We start from the raw sequence: 18,878 nt of genomic DNA, 5'->3' as shown, positions 1-18,878 counted from the left end.
TGTTCCCTCCGGGGTGACCCTGTGTGTGCCGGGGGGGGGGGGATTGTTTTTATTTTAATTTTAATATTTTTTTGTTGGTTTTTTTTTTGGGGAGGGGGACACATCAGAGAGGCCGAACCCTCATCCACGTCGTGAGGGGAGGGGGGGGTCGGACGGATTTGGGGGGGGGGTCCAGGTTGGGGTTTTTTATTTTGGGGAGGGGGGAGAGGTGGGGGAAAAAAGGGGGGGGGGGGCTGCGGCTTTTTTTTTTTTTTTTTTTTTTGTGATTTTTGTGGCTGGTTGTTTTTGTTGTTTTTTTTGTATTTTTTGTTTTCTTTTTTCCCGTTTTTCTCCTTTTTTCCGGGCGGTTTCTCCTCGTCCGGGGGCGGCGTCAGAGGAACCAGGACTGGGGGGGGGGGAAGATTTTGGGGAGGGGTCACCAAAATTTGGGGAGGGGGCAGAAAGACCCCCACCCCAAAATCCCCCCCAAAACATCAAACCCCCCCCCAAAATATCAAAACCCCCCAAAATCCCCCCTCAAAACATCAAACCCCCCTCCCCAAAAAATCCCCTCATGACATCAAACTTCCCCCCCCTCACCTGTGGAATTTGGGGGGGGGGGGTCGTAACCCCCCAAAAAATTAAAAAATTAAACTCGGGGATCGCTGTAAAAAGTGGGGGGGCGCACCTCAAATTCTCCTGACCCCCCCCCCAAAAAAAAATAAATTTTGGGGACCCCTCCGAGCTCAGGGGTCTGGGACCCCCCCCCCAAAATGGGGACCCCAAAATGGCGGGGGGGGCATGAGGGGGACACTCCCCCCCCCCCCCCTCACGGTTTGGCCACGCCCCCGGCCCGCGCGAGCCGCGCCGCCATTGGCTGAGGCGCGGCCGCACCACCGCGCGCAGCCAATGGGATCGCGCCGTGCCGCCGCAGCGCCCTGCCGCTGCCAAGGCCCCGCCGCTGCCAGCCAATCAGCGCTGGCTCCGCCCCCTCCTCCCTCACGGTGCCAGCCAATCAGGCCGCGCCTTGCTGGGCCCGCCGAGAGCCCCCATTGGCTGCCTGCCCTGAACCCCCTCCTTCCGCCGCCTCCTATTGGCTCCGCGCCCCGCCGCGGTCCCGCGCCCCGCGCCAGCCAATCAGCGGGCGGCAGCGCTGGGCAGGCAGCCAATCAGCGGGCGGCAGCGCAGGGCAGGCAGCCAATCGGGCGTCGTGCCACGAGGCCGCGGGCAGCCAATGGCGGCCGCGCTGGGGTGGCTTGGACACGCCCCCCTTTGTCCCCCCGCGGTGATGTCATCGGGGGCGTGGCCTGGGGGACACCAAGGGGGACACCAAGGGGGGGGGGGCTGAGGGGTGACCCAAAATTCTGGGAGGGAATCCCAGGTGTGGGGGGGCTCAGGTGTCCCCCCACAGGTGTCCCCCCAAATCCGGGGGGGGCTCAGGTGTGCAGGGAGAGTCCATTTGTCAATGGGGGGGGCTCAGGTGTGCAGGGAGAGTCCATTTGTCCAATGGGGGGAGCTCAGGTGTGCAGGGAGAGACCATTTGTCCAAGGGGGGGCTCAGGTGTGCAGGGACGGGTCCATTTGTCCAGGGGGGGCTCAGGTGTGCAGGGAGAGTCCATTTGTCCAAAGGGGGGGCTCAGGTGTGCAGGGAGAGTCCATTTGTCCAAGGGGGGGAGCTCAGGTGTGCACGGACAGTCCATTTGTCCAAGGGGGGTGCTCAGGTGTGCAGGGAGAGTCCATTCGTCCAAGGGGGGGGTTTAAGTGTGCATGGGAGAGTCCATTTGTCCAAGGGGGGGGGCTCAGGTGTGCAGGGAGAGTCCATTTGTCCAAGCGGGGGTTTCAGGTGTGCAGGGAGAGTCCATTTGTCCAAGGGGGGGGGAGCTCAGGTGTGCAGGGACGGGTCCATTTGTCCAAGGGGGGGTGCTCAGGTGTGCAGGGAGAGTCCATTTGTCCAAGGGGGGGTGCTCAGGTGTGCAGGGAGAGTCCATTTGTCCAAGGGGGGGTGCTCAGGTGTGCAGGGACGGGTCCATTTGTCCAGGGGGGAGCTCAGGTGTGCAGGGACGGGTCCATTTGTCGAGGGGGGGGTCCCAGGTGTACCGGAAGTGGGGAGGGGCCGTACCTGCTGCTGGGGGAGGGTCAGAAAGTTGCCGTCGCGGGGTCCGAGGCCGACAAGGCGGGGGGCAGCGGCGGCGCCTGACGCTGCGAATGCTGCGGGGAGAGCGGGCTCAGCCCGGGGAGGGGGCGGGACACGCGGGGGTGCCACCAAACCCCCCCCTCCAGGTGTCACACAGCGCTGGCGGAGCCCCCTCCCCACCCCCCCACTCCGTGCTCCATCACACCTGTGTGAGACCCTCGTGAAGGGCGCGGCGACGAGGACGAGACCCCCCCCTCTCATGGAGCCCCCTCCCCACCCCGTACTTACCTGTGCGACCCCAGACCCCCCCAGGTACCCCCCACCCCCCGAGGATGGAGCATCCAGGTGTCACCTGCCCTCGGGGGGGGGCACGCAGGTGAGTCCGGGTCCAGGATCCCCCCCCCCCAACCTCAACCCGCGCTTGCCCCCCTCCCCCAGAGCGAAAATGGGGTAAAAAGGGGGGGAAATGGCGAAGGAACCGGGCTGGAATGGGGGGGATGAGGCGCCGGGCCGGTGACAGCGATGACGATGCAGGTGATGATGCACGGGCAGCCGGGCCGGGCGGGGGCACCTGTCACCTGGGGCACCCCCGGGTCACCTGCGGGCTCCTGGCACCTGCCCCGGGGACCCTCTTGTCACCTGGGTAACCACTGTCACCTGTGCTGGGGGCACATCGAGCAGTCCCTGTCACCTGGGGCACTGTGTCACCTGTCTCAGGTGCTCCTGTCACCTGGGGCACTGTGTCACCTGTCTCAGGTGCTCCTGTCACCTGTGTCACCGTGTCACCTGTCTCAGGTGCACCTCAGACAGTTCCTGTCACCCTGGGGCACTGTGTCACCTGTCTCAGGTGCCCCTGTCACCTGGGGCACTGTGTCACCTGTCTCAGGTGCCCCTCTCACCTGGCTCACTGTGTCACCTGTCTCAGGTGCTCCTTGGACAGTCCCTGTCACCTGGAGCACTGTGTCACCTGTCTCAGGTGCCCCTCTCACCTGGGGCACTGCGTCACCTGTCTCAGGTGCTCCTGTCACCTGTGTTACTGTGTCACCTGTGCTGGGGGTACATCGGGGTAACTCCTGTCACCTGGAGCACTGTGTCACCTGTGTCAGGTGTCTCTGTCACCTGGGGCACTGTGTCACCTGTCTCAGGTGCTCCTGTCACCTGTGTCACTGTGTCACCTGGCTCAGGTGCTCCTGTCACCTGGGGCACTGTGTCACCTGGCTCAGGTGCCCCTGTCACCTGTCTCAGGTGCTCCTGTCACCTGGGTCACTCCTGTCACCTGTCTCAGGTGCACCTTGAGCAGCCCCTGTCACCTGGGCACTGTGTCACCTGTCTCAGGTGCTCCTGTCACCTGGGGCACTGTGTCACCTGTCTCAGGTGCACCTTGAGCAGCCCCTGTCACCTGGGCACTGTGTCACCTGTCTCAGGTGCTCCTGTCACCTGGGCACTCTGTCACCTGTCTCAGGTGCACCTTGGACAGTCCCTGTCACCTGGGGCACTGTGTCACCTGTCTCAGGTGTCTCTGTCACCTGGGGCACTGTGTCACCTGTGTCAGGTGCTCCTGTCACCTGGGGCACTGTGTCACCTGTCTCAGGTGTCTCTGTCACCTGGGGCACTGTGTCACCTGTGTCAGGTGCTCCTGTCACCTGGGGCACTGTGTCACCTGTGTCAGGTGCTCCTGTCACCTGGGCACTGTGTCACCTGTCTCAGGTGCTCCTGTCACCTGGGGCACTGTGTCACCTGTCTCAGGTGCACCTCGAGCAGCTCCTGTCACCTGGGTCACTCCTGTCACCTGTCTCAGGTGCACCTCGAGCAGCTCCTGTCACCTGGGGCACTGTGTCACCTGTGTCAGTTGCCCCTGTCACCTGGAGCACTGTGTGTCACCTTTCTCAGGTGCACCTGAAGCAGCTCCTGTCACCTGGGCACTGTGTCACCTGTCTCAAGTGCACCTCGGACAGTTCCTGTCACCTGGGTCACTGTGTCACCTGTCTCAGGTGTCTCTGTCACCTGGGGCACTGTGTCACCTGTCTCAGGTGCTCCTGTCACCTGGGGCACTGTGTCACCTGTCTCAGGTGCTCCTGTCACCTGTCTCAGGTGCACCTCGGGCAGCTCCTGTCACCTGCTGCCCACCCCTATCACCTGTCCCAGGAGCACCCCGAGACCACACCTGGGTCCCAGGTGCCACCAGCCCTGAGGTCCCCAGGTGTCACCTGCACCCCACACCTGAACACCTGCACTCCACTGCTCTGCACCTCACACCTGGGCACCTGAATCCCACACCTGGCACCTGAATCCCACACCTGGGCACCTGCACCTCACACCTGAACACCTGAATCCCACACCTGAACACCTGAATCCCACACCTGGGCACCTGAATCCCACACCTGAACACCTGAATCCCACACCTGGGCACCTGAATCTCACACCTGGGCACCTGAATCCCACACCTGGGCACCTGAATCTCACACCTGGGCACCTGAATCCCACACCTGGGCACCTGAATCTCACACCTGAACACCTGAATCCCACACCTGGGCACCTGAATCTCACACCTGCACACCTGCACCTCGCTCCTGCACCCCCCCCACCCCAGCCCCCACACCTGGGCACCCCCTACACCTGGCTGGCGCCCCCCACACCTGCCCCCTGCACCTGGGCCCCCCCCTGCCCCCCGCCCCCCACGGCCAGGGCCCGGCTGCGGGCGCGGTGGGTGCCGTGGGGGGGTGCCGTGGGGGGGGTCCGTGGGGGTGGGGGGCGCACTGGGGTGCAGGGGGGCACTTACGGGGTGCGGCGGGGGCTCCGCCCGGGGGGCCGCTGGGGGCTTTGGGCTCCGGCGGGGGCAGGGGCAGGGGTCGGGCCAGGGGGGCCCCCGCAGCCCCCCCAGCCCGGCCCTGCGCCCCGCACGGCTGCAACGAGAACACGGTGACGGGACCCCCGGGAGACCCCCCGGGAGACCCCCCGGGACTGGGCGGGGGTTGGGGGGGTGGGCAGTGGCACGGGGGTGGTTTGGGGAGGGGGCTTCGCAGCCCCTCGCACCTGGCACAGGGGGGGTTCCACCTGGGGGTCCCTACGTGGGGATTCCCCCCCCAGGTGGGAGGTCCCCAGGTGGGATTTTAGGGGGGTGTCCCCATGTTGGGGGTCCCCAGGTGGGATTTTTTTTTGGGGGGGGGTCCCCGTCACCCCCTCCTGGCTCTGCCGCAGCCAGCGCGGCCACCTGCGCTCATTTGCATACAGGCCCCGCCCTCCGCCGGGTTCATTTACATACAAACTCCGCCCCTCTCTCCTCATTTGCATACCGCACACCTATTCGCTTTACCGACACCTAATTTGCATACACGCCCCGCCTCCTCACCCTCATTTACATAAAGCGCGGCGGCCTCGTTCTGAGCCAGGCCCCGCCCACTCCCGATGGGGCGTTCCCGGTGTTCCCCCCCCCCCCCAATTCCCACGCGTGTCCCCCGCGACCCCCGGGCCTTTCCCGCGACCCCCGGGCCGCCCCCGCGCCCGTCCCCGCCGCACCTGGGGGCCCTGGGCGGCGCCGTCGGCGCAGACGAACTGCACGAAGTCCTTGAGCGAGTCCTGCCCGTGGTGGTAGCGGATGGTGGGGTGGGCGAAGTAGGGGCTCGACTGGGGCAGGAGGGACCCCGACGGGAAGTGCAGCGCCGAGGCCGTGGCCCGCGGGCTGCCTGCAGGGACCCTCAGCGCCAGCACCGGCGGCCACGGGACCCCGGCGGCCACGGGGAGCCCCCCACCCCGATTTGGGTTGGACCGACCCCCGCCCTCCCCCCTCCTCCAGGGGTGTCCCCACCACCCCCGGCTCGCCCCGCCCTGGGTCAGCCCCGGTAGCCCCCCGGGGTGGGGTGGGAGGTCCGGGGGTGTGGGGTCTCACCGGGGCGGACGCCGGCCAGGACGGGCAGGGGGTGGTGGCCGAAGGCCATGCGGGGAGCGGCGCCGTGCCCCGACAGGGCGCTGCAGAAATCCAACTTCCCCGACTTCTTCAGCGCCGCCGGGCCTGGTGGGGGGGGCCAGGGGGGGGGGGGGGGGGGGGGGGGGCAGCCGGACCCCAGCACCCCCGCACACGCCCCCTTCCCCCAAATTTCACCCCGTGCGCCCCCAGCCCCTCCTTTCCCCCTCCTCCCTGCGCCCCCCGGACCCTCCCGTCCCCCCCTCCCCGCGTCCCTCCCAAATTCCTCTCCCCACGCCCAGGAAACCCCCCCATGTCCCCCCCCCCCAGTGTCCCCCCAGTGTCCCCAAACCCCGCCGTGTCTCACCCACCGGTGTCAACGTCCCCCCCCCAGGGTCCCTGGCTGCTGCCGGGGGCTGGGGACCGCCCCGGCCCGGGGTAGAAAACGTCGTCCCCGGGACCCTCCAGGTCCCCCTCGTCCAGCGCTTTGGGGCGCTTCGGGCCACTGTGGGGGGACAGGGGTGTCACCTCGGGGGTCGGGGTGTCACCTCCGGGGTCGGGGTGTCACCTCCGGGGTCGGGGTGTCACCCCAAAAAGCCTCTGGGGGAGTTCAGGGGGTCCCAGCCCCCCCTGAGAGGTTTTGGGGGAACCCTGAGTGGAAAATGGGGAGCGCAGGAAGGGGTTTGGGGGGTCCGGGGGTGTCACAGGGATTTGGGGGGTCCCCGTACCTGGCAGTGGGGGGTCCCAGGGGCCGGCGGCCGAGGGCGACGGGGCTGATGTTGTAGTAGCCCCCCGGGCTCTCCAGGTCGGCCAGCGAGAAGTTGGGGCCCGATGCCGTGGCCACGGGGGCTGGGGGGGACACGGGGGGGACACGTGGGGGACCCTCAAAGGGTCAGCGCCACCCCCTCCGTGTCCCCTGCCACCCTCCCCACCCCGTGTTCCCCCTGTGCCATCCCCACCCGGTGTCCCTCCAAACCCGAGATCCCCAATTTTGGTGTCACCCCCACCCGGGAGCCCAAATTTTGGTGTCCCCTCAATTTTCGGGTCCTTCAATTTTGGTGTCCCCCCAAATTTCGAGCTCCCCAATTTTGGTGTCCCCCCAATTTTAGTGTCCCTCCAATTTTCGGGCCCCCCAATTTTGGTGTCCCCCCAATTTTCGGGTCCCCCAGTTTTGGTGTCTCCCCAATTTCGGTGTCCCCTCCCCAATTTCGGTGTCCCCCCAGTTTCGGTGTCCCCCCAATTTTGGTGTCCCCCAGTTTTGGTGCCCACCCCCCCAATTTTTGGGTCCCCTCAATTTCGGTGTCCCCCCAGTTTTGGGGTCCCCCACTTACTCTGGGACACCCTGACCAGCTCCGTCACGTTCCACACTCCCGACGTCACGAAGCAATCCTGGAAGGTCAGGTGGCCTGGGGGGACAGGGGGGGACACGGGGGTGACTTTGGGGGGGTCACAGGGGACAGGGGAGGACACTGGGGGGGTGCAAGGAGTGGAGCTGGGGACACTGCAGGGGACACGGGAGGGATATGGGGGGAGACTTGGGGACACTGAGGGGACACTGGAGACACTGCAGGGGACAATGGGGACACGGGAGGGGACACTGAGAGGGACACTGGGGACACTGCAGGGGACAATGGGGACACGGGAGGGGACACTGAGGGGACACTGGGGAACACTGGGGACACAGGAGGGGCATGGGGGGACACTTGGGGACAGTGTGGGGACACAGAGAGGGACACTGGGGACACTGCATGGGACAGTGGGGACATAGGAGGGCCATGAGGGGACACTTGGGGACACTGAGGGGACAGAGGGGGACACTTGGGGACACTGAGGGGACAGAGGGGGACACTGGGGACACTGAGAGGGACACTGGAGACACCGAGGGGACACAGGGGGGACACCTGGGGACACTGAGGAGGCACTGAGGACATTGAGGGGACACTGAAGGGACACTGAGGACAGACGGAACGGGGGGAGGGCACAGAGGGAAACGCCAGAGTGACACTGAAGAGTCGGGGGCGGGGGGCACAGCGGGGTCAGGGGACACTGAGGGGACACTGGGGACACTGAGGGGACACAGAGGGGAACACTGGGGACACTTGAGGACGCTGAGGACATTGAGGGGACACTGAGAGGGACACTGGGGACACAGGAGGGACATGGGGGGACACTTGGGGACACTGAAGGGACACTGAGGACAGACGGAACGGGGGGAGGGCACAGAGGGAAACGCCAGAGTGACACTGAAGAGTCGGGGGCGGGGGGCACAGCGGGGTCAGGGGACACTGAGGGGACACTGGGGACACTGAGGGGACCCTTGGGGACACCGCGGGGGGGGGATGTCACCCGTGTCACCCACCGTTGGGCAGTGGTTTGATGTCCGCGTCCCCCTGCGGGTTTGAGCTGTCGGATTGGCCGGAATCTGAATTTTTGGGGAGGGGGCGGAGCGAAAAAACGGGGTCAGACACGGACACGGGGGGTGTCCCCCCCTCTTCCCCTCCCCCCCCCAATCCCGGGGGACCCCCGCGACCCCCCCGAGGGGGGAAGGGAGGGGAGGGAGGGGCGGCCCCGGTGCTCAAGGGCCCCTTGTTCCGTCCCGCGGGGTCGTTCGAGGTGAGCGCCCGCCGGGACCTCGCCAGAACCCGCAGCCCCCCCCCCCACATTGGGGAAGGAAAGGGGGGGGGGGGGTCCCACCGGCTGCTCCCCACCCCCCCCAGACCCCAAACAGCGCCCAGGTGTGGTGGGGGAGGGGATGTGGGGGGGATATGGGGGTGTCCCCCCCCTCCCTTTTCTCTGCACCCCCAAAGTGATGGGAGGGATTTTGGGGGGGGGGGGTCTGGGCTGGCGGGGGGTTGGGTTTGGGGAGGGGGGGGTGGGGATGGGGGTGGGGGTGGGGGGAGCCCGGGGGCCGCCGTGGGGCCGGGCCGGGGGCCAGGAATGCGCTGGACCCCCGCCAGCGGGCAGCGCCAACAAAGCGCCCATTGTCTGTGCGGAGCGCGGGGGGGGGGCGCGCACACAACGCTTGGGTTACCCCCTCCCCAAAACCCCCCCTCCCCACCCACAGCACGGGCCTGCCCTCCTGGGACCCCCCCCCAATCACACCTGAGACCCCCGCCCCAAAGGAAGGGGTGTGTGGCGCCCCCTCCCCACGCAAAGCCGGGACCCCCCCCCGGGTTCTGTTTGTGTCCCCCCCACCCAAAAAAAAATAAATAAAATAAAAATGAGGGGGTTGTGCTGTCGAGGAGGGCACAGGGAAGCCCCCCCCCCATTTCCGTGTCCCCCTGGGGGTGACCCCGCGGTGTCACCCACCCTGCGGGGGGGGGGGGGGTCAGGGGGGCACGTGCAGGGTCGCGACCTCATTTGGGGGAGGGGGGGAGGGGCGCGCGTGGCGGGCACGTGCCGGACTCCCCCTCCCCACTCCCCCTTGCAGCCCCCAGACCCACTGGGGGGAAGTCCTTGCACCCCATCCCACCTCAGACCCCCCCCCCCCACCCCAGCGAGCCCCCCCAGCCCTTGGTGGGGAGGGGGATTTGGGGGGGTGGGGAGGGGGATTTTGGGGGGGTGGGAGGCAGGGGCTGCCGGGCAGCTGCGCCCCCCCCCCCCACGAGGTGTCCCCCCCCTCCCCCCCCGCACCTGCGCCCCCCACTCTGAGAGGGGAGGGGGCATCACCTGGACCCCCCCCACCCCAAAATCCCCCCACAGCTTCACCCTGACCCCCCCCCACCTCCCTGCAGCCCCCCCCGACCCTCCCCTCATATCCCCACCCCCCCAACTCTCCACACCCACACCCGACCCCTCCCCAAAACAAACCCACACCCCCCAGTGGGGAAGGGTCCCCAATGTCCCCCCGTGTCCCCCCCATGGCACATTCGGGGTGCCAGGGCCAGCTCGGGGGAGGGGGCTGCTGTGATGAAGAGGGGGGGGCTCTGTCACACACCTCGGGGGTCCCAACGAGGGGCTGGGGGGGGGGGTCCCCACGGCACGAGGGTCCCGGTGCCGGGGCCGCGGTGCCGCAGAGCGTTTCGGGTGCCAACAAGCGCCGCCATCTTACGCGCAAGGGGGGGGTTGGCACCGAGCCCCCCCCCCCCAAACCCCATCCCGAGGCAGCCAAAGGGCCCCCAGGCGTGGGGAGGGGGCGTGGGGGGGGCTCAGGGGGGGCTGCCCGGGTGGGAGGGGGGGGGTCGGGGCTGCTGGCGGGGCCTCGTGCCGCTCACGGGGGCACGGTGCCAACCGGGGCCATTTTGGCGGCGCCGCGTTTGGGGGATTGGAGCCCCCGGCAGCTGGGCTGGGGAGGGGGGGATTGGGGGTTGGGAGGGGGTTTTGGGGGGGTTCGGGACCCCTCCCCACCCCTGGGTGGGTTGGGTTTGGGGTGCTGGTGAGGAGGGGGATTTGGGGAGGGGGGCACCCCCTAAAGAGTCCGGCAAGGAGCGAGGCATTGGTGAGCACCGGGGAGACCCCAGCCCCAAAATTCCCCCCGGAATGATGAGGGGGGAGGAACGAGGGGCTGGGCTGGGGTCCCCCTGACACCCACACAGGTGTGCCCCCACCTCAGCCGCAACGTGTGACACCCCCAGCCCCATTTTCACACCCGTGTGACGCCCCCAGCCCCATTTTCACACCGGTGTGACACCCCCAGCCCCATTTTCACACCCGTGTGACCCCCCCCGTGTTTTCTGCAGCACCCCCCGGCACGAGGGGCTCTGCTGTGACCCCGATGAGTGCCCGGCACGGCTCAGAGCCCATCCCGGTGCCAACCCCGGTGCCAATCCCACCCCGGTTCCAATCCCGGTGCCCACCCTGGCACGCCGGCCTTGGCACGCGGCGCCGGGCGCGTGCGTTGGCACTCACCGCGGCTTTGTGCGAGCGAGGCCGCTCAGGGACGGGCTGGGGGCAGCCGTGAGGACCCCCCAATCACCCCCCACCACCTCAAACCTGCACCATCCCCAAAATCCACCCTCAGGAGCTCGGTGCCACCTCGGTGCCCGCACTCACCGGGCGCGTGGACGAAATAGGCCAGGTACAGGTCGAGCTCCTTGATGGTGACGCCGATGTGGTGGGGCTGGACACACAGGCCAGGGCTGGCACACTGGGGCGCCTTGGCCAAGCGCTCGCCGTCGGTGCTCTCCAGCGGCACGCCCTTGAACAGGATGACCATCACCAGGTCCAGCCGCCACACCTTGTCGGCCTGGCGCAGGCAGTCGATGCGGCGGATCTTGCCCTTCTGGTCGGGGTTGGAGAGGACGCAGCACGGCGCCTTCTTGCCGGTGACGGACAGCACGAAGTCCTCGCGGCACTCGGGCCGGATGTCCTTGCGCAGCTTGGCCAGGAGGCGCGAGGCCCATTTCTGCTTGACCTCCGGCTTCTCGCCCAGCAGCTCGTCCTTGACGGCGCGTTCCTCCTCCTTGGACATCCGCTTCTCGTGCTTCTTGAAGTATTTGCGCTTGCGGGCCTGGAGGTTGAACCAGGTGTAGGAGAAGGCCCGGACGTGGGGCAGCAGCGCCTCGATGAAGGGGTGGAACTCATCCTGCACGGGAGGGCACAGACACGGGCTGGGGGCGGCGGCCGCGGGGCCACCGGGGCCGGCGGGGACGGAGCCACGCGGGGTCGGTTCCAGCCCCGCTCCCGGCCACATCCTCATCCCCTGGGACCAGAGAGGTGGCCCCAAGAGAGACTCTGGTAGCCCCAAAAGGGACTCTGGTAGTCCCATGGGGTCCCCGGTAGCCCCAAGAGGGTCCTCGGTAGCCCCAAGGGGGATCCCGGTAGCCCTAGCCCTGTAGGGGATCCCGGCAGTCCCGACCCTCCCGGTGCTGCGGGGCTCCCGTGTGGCTGAGCCTGTCGCCGGTGTCACCGCGGCTCTGTCCCCGGTACTGGCACAGCTCTGTCCCCGTCCCCCAGTGTCAATGCGGCTCCGTTCCCGGTGTCACCGCAGCCTCACCCCCGGTACTGGCACAGCCTCACCCCCGGTGTCGCCTCAGCCTCGTCCCCGGTGCCACCACAGCCCCGACCCTCCTGTCACCATCCCCGGTGTCACCGCAGCCTCATCCCCGGTGCCACCACAGCCCCGAACCTCCTGTCACCATCCCCGGTGTCACCGCAGCCTCATCCCCGGCGCCACCACAGCCCTGCCTCGGGGACTGCCCGGTCCCCGTGTCACCACGGCTCCGTCCCTCCCCTCTCGGCCCCATCCGGCTCCCGGTGACGCTCCCGGTGCTGTCGGGACTCGGCCGCTGCCGGTCCCCGCTGCCAACCCCATCCCCGGTGCCGCCGATCTCCGTCCCCAGCAGTCCCCGGTGCCACCTCCGTCCCCACCGCCAGCGCCTCCGCTCCCCGTCCCCGCTCGCCGCTCCCCGGTCCCGCCGCTCCCCGGTCCCATCCCGGCCGCTGTCGCAGTCCCCGGTGCCACCGGCGCCTGTCCCGGTACCCGGCCCGGCCCCGCCGCTCCCGGCCCGTCCCGTCCGTACCATCGCGGCGGCTCATCCCGGCCGTAGGCAGCTGCCAGTCGGGCCCCGGCGGGGCAGAACCGGGGGGCGACAGGCGGGGAGGGAAAGAATTAACGGCGACTACCGGGAAAGGGGAAGGCGGGGAGGGGGGGGGTCCGGGGGCTGCGGACCCTACGGGGGGCAACGCTCAGGTACCGGAGATCGCGGTGACCGCGGGATGGAGGAGCAGGGGGCGATCCCAGCTGGCGGGACAGCGCAGCTACCGGAGGGGAGATCCCGATTACCGGCGATCCCGGTGCGGGTGGGGGATCCCTACCGGGAGCGGGGGTGTCCCTGCCGGTGTGTGTGTGGTGGAGGGGGTGTGGGCGGGGGTTCCCGGTTCGGGGTTTTATTTTTTTTTAATTTTTTAATTTTTTTTTTTTGGGGAGGGGGTGTCCCTATCGGGGGTCCCGGAGCCGCCGCCGCCGCGGGCGCGGAGCGCGCGGAGCCACCGCGGCCCCTTTTTGGCACCGGGACCGGCGCGGCCTCAGCCAATGGGAGCGCAGCGCGCGGGGGGAGCGGCCTCGCCATTGGCTGAGAGCGATGGGGGCGTGGCCTGATGGGCGTGGTTTAACGGGAGGGGGCGTGGTCAGAAGGGGGGGGGGCGAGCGCGCCCCGCGCGTGTAACGGGGAGACCCCCGGGAAAGGGGGGGAAAAAACGGAGAAAAAACGGGAATTGGGGGGGATTTCAACCCCCTAAAATAGGGGGAGGCTTCACCAAAACCTCGTGATTTTTCCCCACAAAAAAAAATAAAAAATAAAAAATAAAAAATAAAAAGAGTTAAGGGAAGCGCGCAAAGAGGGGGGGGTCCCCTCGTGTAAAAAAAAATATAAATAAAAAAATAAAGGGTCGAGCGAGGACGTGTTTGGGGCGGGGGGGTCCCAGGGGTCCCGCAGCCCCCGCCACCGGCGCGGGAAGGCCCCGGATTTGGCCGCTCGCCCCAGCCCCGCGGCGGCCCCAGCGCGGAACGGCCCAAACCCGACGTTTCTGCCCCCAAAAATCCCGGACGCGGCGCTCGGAGCCAACGCTTTTCCCCCTTCCTACCCCCCCATTCCCCCCCCCCGGTAATTAAATCCCTCTGTGCGAAGGAAAGAAACCAAAATTTGGGCGTTTCGGCAGCGGGCCTGGGCAGCCGTTCCCGCCCAGCCCAAAACCTCGCGGTTTTCAACCCAAAACCGCAGCGGGAAGGGTTTATTTTTTTTTTTTTTGAGGGGGGTGAGGATGGTGCTTGGCCCCCCCTGCTCCAGGATCTTTCCCTGCTGGCGTCACTGGATCCCAGGGGTCGGGCCCAGCAGCATCCTCTGGGTGCAGGGTGGGATTTGGGACCCCCCTGGACACCTGAGTGACCCCCCTGGACACCTGGGAACCCTCCTGGACACCTGAGTGACCCCTCCTGGACACCTGAGTGACCCCTCCTGGACACCTGAGTGACCCAAGTGACCCCTCCTGGACACCTGGGATCCCTTGTGGAGACCTGAGTGACCTGAGGGACCCCTCCTGCACACCTTGGACCCCTCCTGGACACCTGAGACCCCTCCTGGACACCTGAGACCCCTCCCGGACACCTGAGTGACCGAGTGACCCCTCCCCGACACCTTGGACCCGTCCCGGACACCTGAGTGACCCAAATGACCTATCCTGGACACCTGAGACCTCTCCTGGACACCTGAATTACTCGAGTGACCCCTCCTGGACACCTTGGACCCCTCCTTGATGCCTTGGACCCTTCCTGGTCACCTTGGACTCCTCCTGGTCACTTGAGACCCCTCCTTGACACCTGAGACCCCTCCTGGACACCTTGGACGCCTTCCTGACAACTCTGGCCTCTCCTCGACATCTGAGTGACCCCTCCCCAACACCTGAGACCCCTCCTGGATACCTGAATGACTCGAGTGACCCATCCTGGACACCTTGGACCCCTCCTTGACACCTGGGACCCCTCCCGGACACCTGAGTGACCTGAGTGACTCCTCCTGGACACGTGGGACCCCTCCTGCACACCTTGGACCCCTCCTGGACACCTGAGTGACCCGTTCCTCACACCTGAGACTCCTCCTGGTCACTTGAGACCCCTCCTGCACACCTTGGACCCCTCCCCAACACCTAAATGACCTGAGTGACCCCTCCTGGACACGTGGGACCCCTCCCCAACACCTTGGACCCCTCCTGGACACCTTGGACCCCTCCCCAACACCTAAGATCCCTCCCGGACACCTGAGTGACCTGAGTGACCCCTCCTGGACACCTTGGACCCCTCCTGGACACTTGAGTGACCCCACCTTGACACCTGAGACCCCTCCTTGACACCTTGGACCCCTCCCTAACACCTGAGACCCCTCCTGGACACGTGGGACCCCTCCCAGACACCTGAGTGACCGAGTGACCTGTCCTGGACACCTTGGACCCCTCCTGGACACCTGAGTGACCTGAGTGACCCCTCCCCAACACCTGAGATCCCTCCTTGACACCTTGGACCCCTCCTGGACACCTGAGTGACCCCTCCTTGACACCTGAGACCCCTCCTTGACACCATAGACCCCTCCCCACCCCGGCAGCGCCGACCGCCCCGGAAAGCTCCGGAAGCTCCGGCCTGGAGCCGGCGGCTCGTGGCCGCGCCGGGGTCCGGCCGTGAGGCGCGGTCGGGGCGGTGACACCGCGGGGTCCGGCCGTGAGGCGCGGTCGGGGCGGCGACACCGCGGGGTCCGGCCGTGAGGCGCGGTCGGGGCGGTGACACCGCGGGGTCCGGCCGTGAGGCGCGGTCGGGGCGGTGACACCGCGGGGTCCGGCCGTGAGGCGCGGTCGGGGCGGCGACGCCGCGGGGTCCGGCCGGCGGTGCCGCGGTGCCGCGGAGCTGCCATTGGCTGCGCCGGCCCCGCATTGGAGCCGCAGTCTCGGGCGAAGCCACGTCGCCGCGTCCGCAGCTGCGAGCGCCCGGCAGAGCGCCAGCGCGGCGGCGGGAGGGGAGGGGGGGGGGGCGGCGCCGGATCGGGAGGGAAAAGCCCAGAAAAAATAGAAAAGAGGGAAAAAAAAAAAATGACAAAAAAATAAAAAAAATTTACCAAATCGACCAACCCCCCCACAATCAACCAACCCCCCCACAATGAACCAACCCCCCCAACAATTCGTGCTCTGCACGTTGCCCCCCCTCCCCAAAGCCCGGCAGCGCCCGCCCTCCCGTGCCGCTGCCAGCTCCCCCCGGCCCTCGGCTTCGCCGCGAGAGAAAACAGCCCGAAACAGCCGGAATTGCCGCCAAAAATCCCCCCGGCGGCCCCTGACGCCGCTGCCAAGACCCTCCCGTGTGCGGGGAGGGGGGGAGGAGGGCGGCCGAGGGGGGTGGCAGGGAGTGAGGGGTGTCCTGGACCCCCGAGCGGGGAATGGGGGGGGGGTCCCGATGTCCGGGGAGGGTGGGGGGGAGGATTTTGGCATCCAGGTGGCCTCGGAGAGAGAACGTGCCGGATGGTTCTGGCAGGGGACCAGGCAGCTGAGGAGGGGACACCCGGCTGTTTTGGGGGGTGGGCTGGCATGGCCAGGGGTGGCTGGGGTTGGAGGGGGGGTCGTGGCACGCTGGGGGGGTCGAGGGGAGCCCTGGCATTTGGGGAAAAGTGGGAAAAGGGAGGGGGGGGCCGCGCAGAGGAAGCGCCCGCCCGGCCCTGCCCGCAGCCACGTGGAGCATCCAGGCGGCTCGAGGGGAACCCGGGCATCCGCCCCCACCCCCCCCTTCCCCCCCGATCCCAACCGGGACCCCCACATCCTGCCGGGGGGGGCTCTGGGGGGGGGTCCCGGCTGGTTCCGTGGCCGATGGATGCGGTTTGGCACCGCTGGACCGCGGAGTTGGGGCGTTCCCCGCTCCCTCCCCAGCGCGGACCCCTCGGCCCGGGTTCCCCCCCCGCCCCCCCGCCCCCAGCCCCGGTGGCCTCGTGCCAGCCCCGGGCCGGGGGGGCCCCGCGGTGCTTGCGGCGTCCAAGAAAGCTTTTTGTGGCCCATCAATAATTCAGGGCCCCCCCGGCCCGGCCAAGGGCTGCTCCATTATTGATGCCGCTGGTGAGCAAAGGAGGGGGGGGGGGACACGGAGGGGACACGGGGAGGGGGCTCAGCCCCGCACGGTGACACGGGGACGCAAAGCCACGCGTGTCCAGGTGTGTCCCCACCCCCCCCGAGGTGTCCCCTCACCCGCACACGACTGGGGGGTGGTGGGGGGGGTGGCTCCCCCTGCCCCGATTGCATCAGCCACGGCCTGGGGGCCACCTGGAAGCCACCGGGACGTGCCACACGCGTGTGGTGGCTCTGTCCCCTCGTCACACCTGCGCCCTGGATGTCACACCTGTGTCCCGGCACGCACGCATGTCACACCTGTGCCGTTCCGTGCGTGTGCGTGCCACACCTGGGCCAAACCCTGCTCGGCCATCGCCCCCCGTGGCCACCGGGGCCACCGCGAGCCGGGCGGTGACAGCGGCGGTGACGCCAGGATTGGTGGCGGTGACCGCGGGGATGGGCAGGGGGTGGCACAGTGGGGCGGGGAGGGGACACGGGGGACAGGGAGGGACACTCAGGGATGCAGAGGGACACGGGAGGGGACACGAAGGGACGTGGAGGGGACGCGGGGATGGTGGCCCGGCCAGAGCCCGAGGCTGCACCACGGAGGCCAAATCCTGTGCCAGGGACACCAGGGGACACCAGGGGACACCAGGGGACACCGAGAGGACACCAAGGCCAACCCATAGGCTGTGACAACTCCCGCCGTTCCCGGAGCACAACCCCAGCACCCAAAATCCACCGGTGGCACCGACCCAAAAACGGGCGGCACGAGGGGGGCGCGCACACGGCTTGGGGAGGGGGATTTGGGGATTTTTGGGGGGCACAGGAGGGCAGTGCTGGGGGTGACACGGGCAGGGGGACACGCGTGTGCTGCTGGCGTGTCCCTGGCGCGTGCACACGCGTGTGCGGGGCGGGCGCCGAAGCTGCGAGAAGCGCCGCTGGCCGCCGGCCCAGACGCAACCGGCCGCCAAAACCGCCCCGAAAAGCGGGAGAAAAGGGCAACGCCGGGGGGGGAGCGACAGCAACGCCCCGCAAATCGCGCCGGGGGGGGCGCTGAGGGTAACCCGGGACAGCGCGGGGGGGAGGGACCCCTAAAAGGACCCCTAAAGGGACCCCTGAAGGGACCCCCGTGGCACAGCCCGCGGGTTTTGCCCTCCCCGAGGAGCGCTCGGGGTTGCTCCTCCCTCCCCTCCTCCCCAAAATCGGACTCAGGGATCCCCCCCGGAATGAGGAGTCCCCCCACCGGAGTCGGGTTTTGCTGTCGTGCATCCCCCCGAAGTCGCCCCCCGGAACCTGGGACGGATCCCGGAGCCACAACCGCGCTCCGGGACCGGGGGGTCCCGCCCGTCCCGGCGGTGCCAAGGATGTGAAACCCCCCCCGTGGCACCGGCGGTCCCGCACCGAACCCCCCGAACCCCCCGGGGGGATCCCGGCGGCACCGGGCCGAGGCTCCCGGGGCTCAGATCCGAGGCAGAACCGGGAGCTCCCGTTCCGGACCGGCCCGATCTCGGTCCCCGCAGCTCCCGGCGACAGCGGAGGGGTCGCAATCCCACCCGTTACACCCCATTTTTTTTTGGGGGGGGAGATGGGGATGGAGCACCGATCATCCAAAAGGCACCGCTCCAACCCCCCCCGCTCCCACCCCCGCCGTTACCGGGCGCCTCCCGGTCCCGGCCCCCCCGGCCCGGCCGTACCTGGGTGAGGCAATACGGGGAGTACATGGCGGCGGTGTCAGCCGCGGCGGGGCATGGCGGGGGGCTCCGGGGGGTACCGGGGGGTCCCGGGGGTCCCGGTGCCGGCGGCGCGCGGGGAAAGTTTTGCCCGAAGTTGGCGCCCGCCGCACTTTTGCCGCGGGAAGCGCGCGCCGGCCACGCCCACCCCGGGAGGCCACGCCCACCCCAGGGAGGCCACGCCCACTCTGGGACACGCCCCCGTGGATGGGGACTCGCCCAGTGAGGGGTTGGCACCGCCCATTTCTTTGGTGGCACGCCCATTGTGCGATAAGCCACGCCCATGGCGGGATGGAGCGTGGGGGGGACATGAGGGGACACGCGGGGACACGGAGGGGACAGGAGGGGACATAGTGGGGACATGAGGACACGCGAGGGGACACGGGGAGACACGAGGGGATGGGGACATGGAGGGACATGGGGAGATGGGGACACGGAGGGACACGGGGAGATGGGGACACGCGGGACACGAGGGACATCGTGGGGACATGGCCACTTGCTCTGCCACCATCGCTGTGACCCCTGGAGGTCCCCACAGGTGACAGTGACAGCGTGCTGGGGGTGGCACAGCGCGGTGACAGCCGTGGTGACCTCGGCGTGGTGCTGGTGACAGTGGCAGT

General features: G+C 68.1%; 1 protein-coding gene and 1 long non-coding RNA gene across 8 annotated transcripts; both read right to left on the bottom strand.

The window, feature by feature from the left end:
• Positions 1-300: 300 nt before the first annotated feature.
• Positions 301-18,579, bottom strand: NFIX (nuclear factor I X). 6 transcript variants are annotated; one of them, XM_033083838.2, is made up of 11 exons: positions 12,649-12,835; positions 12,475-12,505; positions 11,006-11,537; positions 8,373-8,435; positions 7,345-7,419; positions 6,742-6,862; positions 6,385-6,518; positions 5,999-6,121; positions 5,629-5,795; positions 2,098-2,186; positions 301-385 (listed from the first exon to the last, which is right to left on the bottom strand). In XM_033083838.2, the coding sequence occupies exons 2-10, from the start codon at positions 12,475-12,477 to the stop codon at positions 2,115-2,117; spliced, it is 1,290 nt and encodes a 429-aa protein (XP_032939729.1). In that variant the 5' UTR covers positions 12,478-12,505; positions 12,649-12,835; the 3' UTR covers positions 301-385; positions 2,098-2,114. The 6 variants fall into 6 exon arrangements, with proteins under 6 accessions (XP_032939729.1, XP_032939723.1, XP_032939725.1 ...); XM_033083832.2 differs by lacking the exons at positions 12,475-12,505; positions 12,649-12,835 and adding an exon at positions 18,223-18,579; XM_033083834.1 differs by lacking the exons at positions 12,475-12,505; positions 12,649-12,835 and adding an exon at positions 18,223-18,579 and having other exon boundaries at positions 5,629-5,688.
• On the bottom strand, positions 2,813-4,658 carry LOC117009586. 2 transcript variants are annotated; one of them, XR_004420500.1, is made up of 7 exons: positions 4,431-4,658; positions 4,264-4,368; positions 4,095-4,209; positions 3,528-3,849; positions 3,439-3,477; positions 3,141-3,326; positions 2,813-2,881 (listed from the first exon to the last, which is right to left on the bottom strand). It is a non-coding gene; the product is annotated as an uncharacterized LOC117009586 (long non-coding RNA). The 2 variants fall into 2 exon arrangements; XR_004420501.1 differs by lacking the exons at positions 2,813-2,881; positions 3,141-3,326 and adding an exon at positions 3,346-3,370 and having other exon boundaries at positions 3,423-3,477; positions 4,264-4,658.
• Positions 18,580-18,878: the final 299 nt, after the last annotated feature.

This window comes from Catharus ustulatus, chromosome 33, assembly GCF_009819885.2.
Source record: "Catharus ustulatus isolate bCatUst1 chromosome 33, bCatUst1.pri.v2, whole genome shotgun sequence".
In the NCBI taxonomy this organism is placed as follows: Eukaryota; Metazoa; Chordata; class Aves; order Passeriformes; family Turdidae; genus Catharus; species Catharus ustulatus.
Note: the sequence above shows the minus strand (reverse complement) of the source record. Positions and strands in the feature narration are given on the sequence as shown.

Excerpts from the sequence above, each read along its gene's own strand:
- NFIX (XM_033083832.2), bottom strand. The coding sequence starts at position 18,543 with ATGGGCGTGGCTTATCGCACAATGGGCGTGCCACCAAAGAAATGGGCG. Across the intron at positions 8,436-11,005 it reads CTATTTCGTCCACGCGCCCG|ATTCCGGCCAATCCGACAGC; the intron begins GTGAGTGCGGGC and ends CCAAAAATTCAG. Across the intron at positions 5,796-5,998 it reads CCTGGCCGGCGTCCGCCCCG|GCAGCCCGCGGGCCACGGCC; the intron begins GTGAGACCCCAC and ends GGGTCCCTGCAG.